The 12,091-nt window shown below is 33.7% G+C and overlaps 1 protein-coding gene across 1 annotated transcript in view; it reads right to left on the bottom strand.

Annotated features, from left to right (window-relative positions):
* The window catches only part of LOC150077016 (WD repeat-containing protein 43), a 107,368-nt gene that overhangs the window by 66,893 nt on the left and 28,384 nt on the right, over positions 1-12,091 (bottom strand). The window contains exon 5 of the mRNA XM_090386882.1: positions 653-774. Within this exon, the coding sequence (XP_090243008.1) occupies positions 653-774 (122 nt within the window). The remainder of the gene's footprint in view (positions 1-652; positions 775-12,091) is intronic.

The following is a 12,091-nucleotide window of genomic DNA, read 5'->3' on the forward strand; positions in this document are numbered from 1 at the left end:
GGAATGACCACCACATATCCCGGAGCAATATGGCCTTAGTTGCTAATGCTCCTAAAAACCAAATAACAAACAACAAACATTTAAGTCCCTGTCCCTGAAATTGCATTATTAATGAGACTCTACTATATTACTAATTCCTATAATCTTGAGTCTTTTTGCTTTATATTATTTAGATAATTGCATCTCTCTCTCTCTCTCTCTCTCTCTCTCTCTCTCTCTCTCTCTCTCTCTCTCTCTCATCTCTCTCTCTCTCTCTCTCTCTCTCTCTCTCTCTCTCTCTCTCCCCCCCCCCCCCCCAAAAGGAAAATTTCCTCTTACAGAATTCCTAATTATTTATGAAAAATCAACAGTGAATATCTATCAATGATAAATATTTAATCAAAAATTTATATAATCTTGGAAGAAAGTGCCTTATAATCTTGGAAGTTACATTACATCATAAAGATCAAAATACAAAGTTGATTTTTATAAACAGAAACTAAATATGAAATATTGCTAAAAGATAATATATTTACTTCCTTCCTATTTCAGTGCTAAAATTATAATAGGTCCAAAATTATTTTAGTAAACACAAGCATTCTAATTTGTGCTAAACTTAACAATTTTGATAATACAGTATTGAACTATTAGCTTTTTACAGCCAATTACTTACCAGGCACTTATTACTCTATCATTAACTGCTGCAGATAAAAAATAGGCACCATCACACAAGCCCTTCTCTGAAAGGAATACAGGTAATAACCTGAAGATTTCTGTTGCATGACCATTAAATTTCTGCAAAGAAAAAAAAAAAAAAACCATCACACTGGGAATATACCAATTTATTAGCAAAAATCTACACACTTTTCAGTGTGATCAATGACTAATTAGATGTAATTTAATATTTTACATTGCTAGGTTTTTCGCCCTTCAAATCTGGGACAAAATGGCTTCAACATTAAAAAAATAAACATGTACCATTCTGTATTTTTGCTGTCAGCAGAATTTGAACTGCTTAGTTAACACAACAGTCTTAAGCCCATTGCTGAAAGCAGAATAAATGTTGCCTGCACAATGAGTTGCACTGATATTCCACTATTGCAGACAAATGACATTACAAAAAAGTTAATTTACTATTTATTTAAGAGATGATACAATGGCTACATAGCAGATTACCATTTAGCAATGTAATGTCATCTCTAAAAGATTAATCTGCCAACTACATTATCAGGGCAACTTGTTGTGAACTGAACTCAATTTGTTCTGTGGTTCAAGGGAACACTTGTGGTCCCCTATCTATGTCAATCAGATTCATATTTAGGCAACTATGGTAGTGGCAAGGGGATATGCCATCATTGACCACTGAAGAGAATGGTTTCAACAATACTACCTAACTCAATAGTAATAAGAGACTGTTCCTAGACATGAAATATTATTAATTTGTTCCAATTTTTGTTTATTCAGACTACACTCTAAATTTTTCTTGTCACTCCAAACTTCTAAAACTTAACAGTAATAATAATATTACTGAGTTTAGGTAGTAAAATACTACCTAAACAATAAAGCAAAGAGCTGTTTGTTCATTTTTATTTATTTCATTGTTTGTAATATGATCTTGCCATTGTTTCCACCTATTAGCATAACTTATTTTTCTGAATTTAATTTCTGAAGATTCTAATTTACAATCAGTTCCTTTATTTTTTATCCAGTCTCATATACACAAGTTAAAATAGGCTTCAAAACTGTGTTTATAAACAAGATAATTTTCTATTTTGTCTAATTTCTATTCTTGTTTCAATGAATTTGTTTAAATGGTATCCTACACTTCCTGCTTTACTTTTTCTAGTCTTTATTTCTATCTCTAATCCATCTTCAATAAAGACTGTCCCTAGATATAAAATAATACTAATCTGTTCCAGTTTTTTGATTATTTAGACTACTCTAAATTTTCCTTGTCACTCCAAACTGTTATGACTTCTGTTTTTGAGTAACTAATTTTCATGCCAAAATTGTCTACAACCTTTATATAACTTATTCAGAGATTCCCTAAAATCTACAGAAGCTCACTACACATGATCAGATTACTTAGAAGGGTAGCATGACAATCTTGTCAGATACTCCTGGAAACCAGGGGTTTATTTCAACCAGAAGTTTAAATAACAGGGGTTAAAGTTCTATATGAACAGACTATTTATGGAGCTCCACAGTCCCAATTTTCATGGGAGAGCAGTGGCACATAAGCCAATCATCATTAACTGCAATTAGTGATTTTGCCTTGCATGGCGCAACAAATGCTGTAATTGATCCTTATACTAGCAAAAACTAGCTCTGTAACATAAAAAAATATAGCTTTAAAAAAACAACTCTGCATGTTTTTGTTGCAAGTTGTTTTAACTCTCTATCCCAAGTGATTATCACTTTCCATGTTCCCATGTTATTATTCAAAAATAATGAATATTTCAAATAAATCTTTCAAAAAGATACATTTTATGACTGTTAGAAACCATTAATAACTGTCAGATCACACTGGAGAGTTTTATAAATAACTTGGACTGGAAACAAAAAATTCGTCACTTAGCCCCCTATCCCAAGTGAGTGATTATCAGTTTGTATTTATTATTTAAAAATAGTAATGAATATTTCAAATGAATCTTTCAAAAGGATGTAGTTTACAACCATTAGAAACTGTTAATAATTATTAGATTGAGTGGGAGAGTTTTATAAATAATTTGAACTAAAAACAAGCACAATTCTAAGCAGCAGTCAGTTTCTCACACCAGCATTACTACGAATTAAAAGTAGAACAAATGTGGAGAGTTGTAGTTAGTGGGAGCAGTCATGTTACAAATCTGGGAAAACAAAAATTCGCAAACCATACCAAGTAAAATTTTGTCTACATTTGGGAAGGTAAAGAAAATGATTTTTATCTTCAGGCAACAATTAACATGGGATTATTATTTTTGAGTTACACCTCATAGGTGTAAATACCATGACTACAGGGTTAATTGAGAAAGTGATAATGTATTATAAAATATTATAGCAATGCATTTTGGTTTATCTGAAGGTTCATGATTTTATCCCGTTTATTTTAATGGTTTATAAATCCATCAATTTTTTATGGCTCTAAGTATGGTTGTTAAAATTTTTATTTAATCTTGCTATCTGTTAGGATCTATTTGACCCAAAATCTATTATATATATATATATATATATATATATATATATAATATTACGGATAATATAAAGAAAATAAATCCAACAATAATACCATCAGGGACCTAAGACAACGCAAAAAAAATAATTATTATCGCTTTTTACCGACAATCTAGATGACGTCAACTGGGGCCAACCACCCAGAATGAAGGCAAAAAACGACAAGGTTCTCTGTTTCTGTGATGATCAATATATGCTAAGTAATTTAAATCTAAACCAAATATAAACCAGTATAGGCCGAAAATAAATCGAAAGATGATAATAAAATTTAGAAATATTAGAATCAAAGGTAAGAAATATAAGTAAAATATAAATGTAAGCATATATTAATCATCGTTGACCCGACAGAGAACGTAATTTAATGATTAAAATAAGATTAAATATATAATACATACTACATATTGACCGTATCTAGAACATAATGTAATAGTCGTCAAAATAATATGTGGTGCCCCCTATGTGATGGATACGGTAAAAATAAATAATTAAATTAAATTAACGCATAGAGAAACATGCAGATAGTAAGAAGAAAAACTAAAGGAGTAGGAATAATAGAACCTGAACTCCACAAAGGCGAAAAATAGTGGTATAGATAAGAAAACACATGTAATGTCTTTAAACTGTCCTACCCTCTTTATTTTTATTTCTCCGAAATTATTAGGGCAATCCGAGGATGTAGGAGAAACTATTTCTTATCTATACCACTATTTTTCGCCTTTGTGGAGTTCAGGTTCTATTATTCCTACTCCTTTAGTTTTTCTTCTTACTATCTGCATGTTTCTCTATGCGTTAATTTAATTTAATTATTTATTTTTACCGTATCCATCACATAGGGGGCACCACATATTATTTTGACGCCTATTACATTATGTCCTAGATACGGTCAATATGTAGTATGTATTATATATTTAATCTTATTTTAATCATTAAATTACGTTCTCTGTCGGGTCAACGATGATTAATATATGCTTACATTTATATTTTACTTATATTTCTTACCTTTGATTCTAATATTTCTAAATTTTATTATCATCTTTCGATTTATTTTCGGCCTATACTGGTTTATATTTGGTTTAGATTTAAATTACTTAGCATATATTGATCATCATAGAAACAGAGAACCTTGTCGTTTTTTGCCTTCATTCTGGGTGGTTGGCCCAGTTGACGTCATCTAGATTGTCGGTAAAAAGCGATAATAATTTTTTTTTTCTTTATATTATCCGTAATATTATAGACATTATGGGTGCATTGCATGATTGCTTGCAACTGCATTGACTCATAAATATTATTTACATATTAGTTACAGTTACTTTATTTATTATTTTTTTTTATCAATAATTATATATATATATATATATATATATATATATATATATATATTTTTTTTTTTTTTTTAATTATAAACTAATTTGTCTCATATCTCATTACTTTATTATGACTAAGTAATATTATGTGAGATTCTATTTGCTGTTAAAAATTTCTCATTGCCTAAATTAAAAATTGTTACATTTGTTATGTTCAGGTCAATATGACCCAGCAGTGTGCAAATGTACGTAACAAGCCAAGTGTAGTAAAACAATGCTAGCTGTGGAATTATACAGATAAATAGCAAGGCCTGTCCATACATTACCTATGCCAACTTATAAATTGATATCTGAGGTTTACTCATTTTTTATTTGTTTAGGTAGTATTAGGGTGGTTTTGTTGAGCATAAATTATAATTATGGCTTCTGTAAATTTCTGAGTGATCACAAAATTAACTTTGTCTGATAGTGAAGAAGAAATATCAGAATTTAACTATCTAGTGGACTTGCAATAAACAATAATGGCATGTCCTCTTATTTCACCAATCAGTTTTTTGGAGATAAGGCAAGAAACAGTTTAAGGTGGAGAATATACTTTAAACTACTGCTTGCATCTGATTTTTTTTGGAGATGCAAGTAGCTGAAAGATGAAGGAAACCAAATTTTCCTATTAAGTTCCCACTGATGTTTTCTGACAGATATATAGTGCTGTAAAGAATTGTTTTTACAGTTACTTTTCCAATTACAAAATAATTAACAATAGAGATCAAGGTGAATATCATATTGAAGGAGCATTAGTTAGTTCAGTTATTTGGTTTTTAGGAGCATTAGCAACTAAGGCCATATTGCTCCGGGGATATGTGGTGGTCATTCCCTGACCTTTCCGCATCCTCCGTATTTGGTGGTCAAGGGCTCGAATCCCCGGTCTAATCAAGAAGCGTGTGCTACGCACTGCTGCTCCTGCCCACCTGGCTACGGAAGCACCAGAAGGAGCATTAAAATTCACACTTGTAATTCTAACAGTTATTTAAATTCATGTTTCATTCATTTTTTTAATTTTTTGTATATGAATTGCTATGGCACCTTTAGGTACACACATAAAAACTGTCTGTGACCACTGTAATCAGCACTGCACAGACTTAATCCAACTGTAATGCAATTGAGCTTAGTACCAAAGAAATAATGCTGTAAAGATATACAAAGGGTACTAGGAAAGTTTTGCAATACAGCTTTGTTTATTTAATTTTTTCAAAGTAATTTCCTCTACATTCAATACACCTCTCCATCCTCCGAAACCAATCTTTAAACCAGTTCTGCCAAGTTTCACTAGGGAGTAAAGCACACTCGTTGTCCCAAGCCCGTAGAAGGTCCTCATCACTGGAAAACCGCCTCCCTTTTAGCTTCATTTTCACATGCGGGAACAGTGCAAAGTTGCAGGGAGCAAGGTCTGGACTGTAGGGAGGGTGCTCGAGAAGTTTCAGTCCTGTCGTGGTCAAATATTCGGTGCAGGCTTTGGCGCGGTGAGCTGGAGCATTTTCGTGATGGAGGTACCAGGTGTCTATTCTTGACTTTGGCCGCAGGTTCTTCATAGATCCAATGACTTTAGGCAGGCATTGTTCAGTATACCACTTAGCTGTGACTGTCTTCTGCGTGTCCAAAACCACACGTTCCACAATTCCACTCGATTTGAAAAATACAGCTATCATTTTCTTCTTTACAGATCGGGATTTTCTGACAATTACGGGTGTGTCGTTATCATCAAAGACCCAAACTTTGTTTTGAGCCTTGGTCCGCAGATCGTAATAGTACAGCCAAGTCTCGTCACCTGTCACGATGTTGTTCACATACCGAGATTGTCCCTTATCAAACTTTTTTAACATCTCCCGGCACCAAGTCACACGTCGTGTCATCTGCTCTTCAGTCAGTTGATGCGGCACCCAGAGAGAACAAAGTTTCTTCACGTGCAAATGATCTTGCAGAATCGAGCGGATTGCTGGTGCATTTAGGCCCAAAGTATCCTCTATCTGTTGGTAGGTCACTCGCCTGTTTTCGTCAAGCATTTTCCTCACAGCAGTAACGTTTTCCTCCGTAACTGACGTTCGTGGCCTTCCCGGCCTCTCAGAATCCTCCAGAGTGAAATTTCCCCTTTGGAATTCTCTATACCACCTGAATATTGTTGTACGATGTGGACAATCATCATCTAGTGCAAGAGTCATTTCTTCTAAGCACTGGTCTATGGTTAAACCACGCACGAAATTATACCGCAAAACTGTCCTTGTCTCATTTCGTGACCACGATGCCATCGCAAGCACTTTACACTTCCACTACTAACGAATAACTGAGCCCATCGACTTGGCGCGTCGGCTACTATGCACGTATGAACATGTCTCAACATGCAGCAACAAGCAGCTTCCTGTGATTCATTGTTGCGTCATATTGCAAAACTTTCCTAGTACCCTTTGTACAGTAAACCCCCGCTATTCGCAGTATCTGTATTCATGGTTGCTGATTTAATATAAAATGAAACCTAAAAAAAAATGTGAATTTTAAAGCGCTGTGAACATTTTCCGCCATAAAAAAACATGGGCGTGGCTAAAATTAACTTTTCCGGTCAAAATAGTGCTCAGTGGGTGGGGGGAGAGGGGTGGCAAAATTGTGAGCGTGGATGTTTCTCGCTAATCCTTTTCAGTATGTGTTATGCGTTTGTCATGGAAAGTTTCGTCGTTTGCTTTTAATTTATATGCTTATAAATTGAATAAATTTATCAATTTATAAATTGATATGCTTACAAAAGTGATAAATCTACCGTTTTGCAGTGTAAAACACTTTTTTAAATGTGTTAATGGAAGAAAGTGACTTTATTGTGGACAAGTTCTTTCTAACCCGTACAAAAATATGGCTACGAATAACAAGGGAAATGTGAAAAGATCAAAGGTGATGACATTAGCAAATAAAATTGAGTTATTAGTTAAATTCCTAATGGTGAAAGTGTCTCCTCAGTGGCAAAACATTATAAAATCAATGAGTCAACGGTCAATGAATCGATCAAGAAATCGGAAGAAAAAATCTGCCGTAATGTCCGTGAAAACGCACTAATTGCTTCAAAAATTTGCTCTATAACTCGTGATGTTAAATTATAAAAAATTGGAAAAGGCTTTAAATCTGTGGATAGAAGACCGAACTCAAAATAAAATTCTGTTAAGTTCACTCTTCATTCGTGAAAAGGCAAAACTTCTTTATCAACACCTTAGCGAAACTGGTGATAGCACTGGCGGGATACATTTTTTAGCTAGCAAAGGCGCTAGTTTGAAAGATTTGTTTGAAATTTCTAATAAATATTACATTTAATATTAAATTGTTTCTTATTTTCATTTCGATACCATATGCATTTCACTATATACTGTCTATGTACATAGTCATATTATGAAGGTACATATAATACATACATAGACAAAATTTTAGACTAGTTTTTCTTATATATTTCATACTTTGGAATGGAACCCCTTTATTACTATGGGAGCCATAACTCAGTATTCGCGTTTTCGGTATCCACGGAATTTCCCAGGAACGTAACCCCCGCGAATAGCGGGGCTTTACTGTATAGTAAAAGGATGGAGGCGCAAAGCCCGTGAAAATTAATTAAATTTAGAAAACCAAGAGAACAGACAATAACCAAGGACAATCAGAATCACTTAAAGCTATTGAAGAGACCAGCCTAAAATAAAATAAAGCATGAAATATCACATATCAACAGAGAACTACATGCCAAATACTACAGGAATCCTAATAAATAAAAACATAAATGGCAAAGAAATTAAATTGATTAATGAGAAAAAAAATAATAGTATCACTCAGAAATGCACCCATGCATTTTTCTTCACTGCCACGAGTCATTATCATCCATTTAGGTCTAATGGACCTATTTAGAATTTAGGTCAGATGAAAACTAAGAAATAATGTCCTTGACCATTATTTCTTAGTTGGTTCCTAGTAGCTGCTAGGATTAATTCCTTGAATGCTTCCCATTTAGAATTTGCTGTTGGTAATATCATCAATTGGTACCACTGTATAGAATTTAAAAACTGTCTGTGACCACTGTAGTCATCTTTATGAAAGCAAAAACCCTTCTCTTTACCTTTGATGGTAGCTACATCTTTAAGTAAATTCCAAATCAATACACTGTGATCACTGCCACTTAGTGTTTCTTTTATCAGCAGATTCTTAATGCATAAAGGGTTAATGTTTATAATCAGATCAAGAGTACTGCTTTCTCTTGTTGCCTTTCTAACATGCTGGTGTAGGAAACAATCATCTAATAAATCCACAAAAGTCTTGCAACAGTGTGAGCGACCAATCTATCTGGAAATTTCAATTCCCCATTATAAGGCATTCTGATTTACTGGTCCACTCTATATGTCTGAACAGTTGTTCATTATACTCATCACAGTCATTAGGCCTATGTTGCATTCATACTGACACTTTTGTTTTCCCAGTGCTCATGTTACACCAAACTGAATTAACATTGCACTGGTCACCCATGCTAGATGATTTTATGTGCTTCTAATTAAGAGCACAACAAACACTCCCCCCCACCCTGTCTGTCCTTTCTGACACATTCTACTCCCTATACGAGACTGAATCCCTTATATCTGAGCGATACCATGTCTGATATCCCACAACGTCTGCAATTGATAATTTGATCACTACTTCAATTTCATCAAATTTATTTACTATGCTTCTAGCATTAGTGCATACAAGTATACCTGCAATTGTTTTTACTCTTAGTAACTCTAACATGGCCCATATATTTGCTTGTTTCACGAGGAACTCCAGCAGGGCTTTAAATCCCCGACACCTTGCTTTTCAGGCTGCTACATATTCTAATAAAAGCAGTGCAAGAATCACTTTAACTTCTATCTGCAGCTACTGTTAATCTACTAGTCTGTGTATTCCTTCCATGCTAGCAGTTTTCCAACTTGCCTAACACTGGCCTCAATACATAAGATTTCTGAACACATTCTACTCCCTATACGAGACTGAATCCCTTATATCTGAGCGACAACATGTCTGATATCCCACAACGTCTGCAATTGATAATTTGATCACTACTTCAATTTCATCAAATTTATTTACTATGCTTCTAGCATTAGTGCATACAAGTATACCTGCAATTGTTTTTACTCTTAGTAACTCTAACATGGCCCATATATTTGTTTGTTTCACGAGGAACTCCAGCAGGGCTTTAAATCCCCGACACCTTGCTTTTCAGGCTGCTGCATATTCTAACAGAAGCAGTGCAAGAATCACTTTAACTTCTATCTGCAGCTACTGTTAATCTACTAGTCTGTGTATTCCTTCCATGCTAGCAGTTTTCCAACTTGCCTAACACTGGCCTCAATACATAAGATTAATAGTGAAAGAAAGTATAAATCTTGGAAAATCTTTATTCAGATCCAGGGGAAACAGAGACCCATGGATAAAATAATAATAGAGAAAATGAATTATATTAAGTGCATTCATTATTCTGCAAGAAAAGAAAATTTACAAAAGGCTATAATTATAATGATGGCCAGACAAAATTATGAAAATTTTCCTTTCTGATGACAGTGTAGAAAGTGAAACAGTAGAGCAGTGGGTTATAAGGGGAGGAGAGAGAGTACGAACAATGTAAGGGTGGTGAACATTTCCCTATCCAGGCAAATGAATTTCAAATGGAAGAACTGAGACAATGTTTCTCTAATTAAGAAAGGAAAAGTACCTAGGGGATCTTATAAAAACTTATAATATCATGGCATTGACTTGAAATTCTGCTCTCTTTATAAAACAGCTGTTTTGCTGGAGGAGTGTTTTCAGTAATTTGGAAAGAGTCTAATGCCAAGGTTCTGTTTAAAAGTCCTGATGAGCAAAAATTGATAATCCTGGAAAGGGTGATGTTAAAAATATTAGAAAAATCTTATGTGAATAAATGTTTGTTTCAGATAGCTAATTTGGTTTCGGGAAATGAAAATCCACTGAAGATGTGTTGAGTTTTTTTTTTTGGTAGTTGTTGGCGCATAGGCTTCTGTGGCCATAATGCACCTCCCAAGGTTTTTGCAGTACTTTGATCCAAGCCCGAGGCGGGAATCAAACCCGCGACCTTTGGGTTGCCAGGCAGGCACTTCACCCACCCGGCAGATGTGTTGAGTGAGTTAGTTAATCTGGCAATGGATATCAACTGGGAGGTATGCCCTGGGAATCTTTAGACTTCAGAGGAGTTTTTGTTAGACTAAGAAAGACAGGATTCCCAGAATGAGTTTTGGTTCTACTGTAATTATTTTAATAAGAGGAAGGTGAAAATTAAAGTATTTGATAGCAGAGAAAGATTTAATATAACAGGAAGTTCACAGACCTAGTTCAGGTCCCCTTTAGGTGGAATACAGTCATTTAATAGCCTATGGTAATGGACTGTTGGAGGCAGTCCATGCTCAGTCTAATGCAAAACTTAGCCTGAAAGGGGAAATGACTATGGGAAAAATAAAAAGATCAGAAGTTTCATAAGTAGGGAATTTCCACCAGAAAGTTTTATATATTGATATTGGAGGGCATATTTAATAAATCAGGACCCCCACAACAAAGTTATGGCAGGTAACAATTCAATATTCCTCCAAGGTCAGTTCATCGAGACAACACTGTTCTTTGTGCACACATGAAATATTTATAGAAAATGATTAAGTAAATATAAGAAAAATTAAAAAGAGTGTTGTTTAAATCGATTACTCAGAGAATTACTCAGAATTATCATTAATTCTGAGGAAGGTATGCCTAGAAAAGTTCTATTTTCTATGTTCTATTTATTTTCAGTTTCAAGTTCATATTAGATAGCATCATCCAGAATAGTTTGAAACTTTTTAATAATCATCTTTACCAATTTCATCTGCACAGAAAACATTTTAATCCTCAGAAGTGTTTTCATCAAGCTTCATAATTCATCACTAGTAGCTTAATTCCTTATGATAAAGGAGTCCTGAACAAACTGCATGTTCTAGGCATAGAAGGTATTAATCCTATGGTGCAATCAAGATTTATTAAATTAAAAAAAAAAAAAAAAAAAAAGTTTCTTTTACTTTTTTTAAAAATAATTAAAAACATTGTGGAAATCATTGCTTTTAAAATTTAATCAATAATATTTCAAAATCTCACTACCTTCAACAGCAGATAAAGTTCAGCAGATAAAGGTCTTCCATTAACAGTAATTATCTTCATAAATGGCTCTTAATTATATTATTGGAAATTTTTACTTGAATGAAGTCTGAAATATCCATATTTCTTGATTAATTATTGCTTTATGGTACTCTTATGATAAGCTTGCAAAAGTTACAATATATATTCAGCATGAATGCCTTTATCATTACAGTTGAATTCACTGATTTTATGATGAATTTTGTCATTAATTAAAATAAACTGAAAGAGAAATATTCTCTCAGAAGATGATTTTGTTGTTGTGGAATCCTAAAAAAACTTAATTCAAAAGCCATAAAATTCCGAAATATATAACAGAACAAAGAATATTCTATTCTATGCTACTGGTATTCAGAAAAGTCACACCACACAAAAAA

Source organism: Mastigoproctus giganteus, chromosome 12 (assembly GCF_048544385.1).
Source record: "Mastigoproctus giganteus isolate SK-2022 chromosome 12, ASM4854438v1, whole genome shotgun sequence".
NCBI lineage: Eukaryota > Metazoa > Arthropoda > Arachnida > Uropygi > Thelyphonidae > Mastigoproctus > Mastigoproctus giganteus.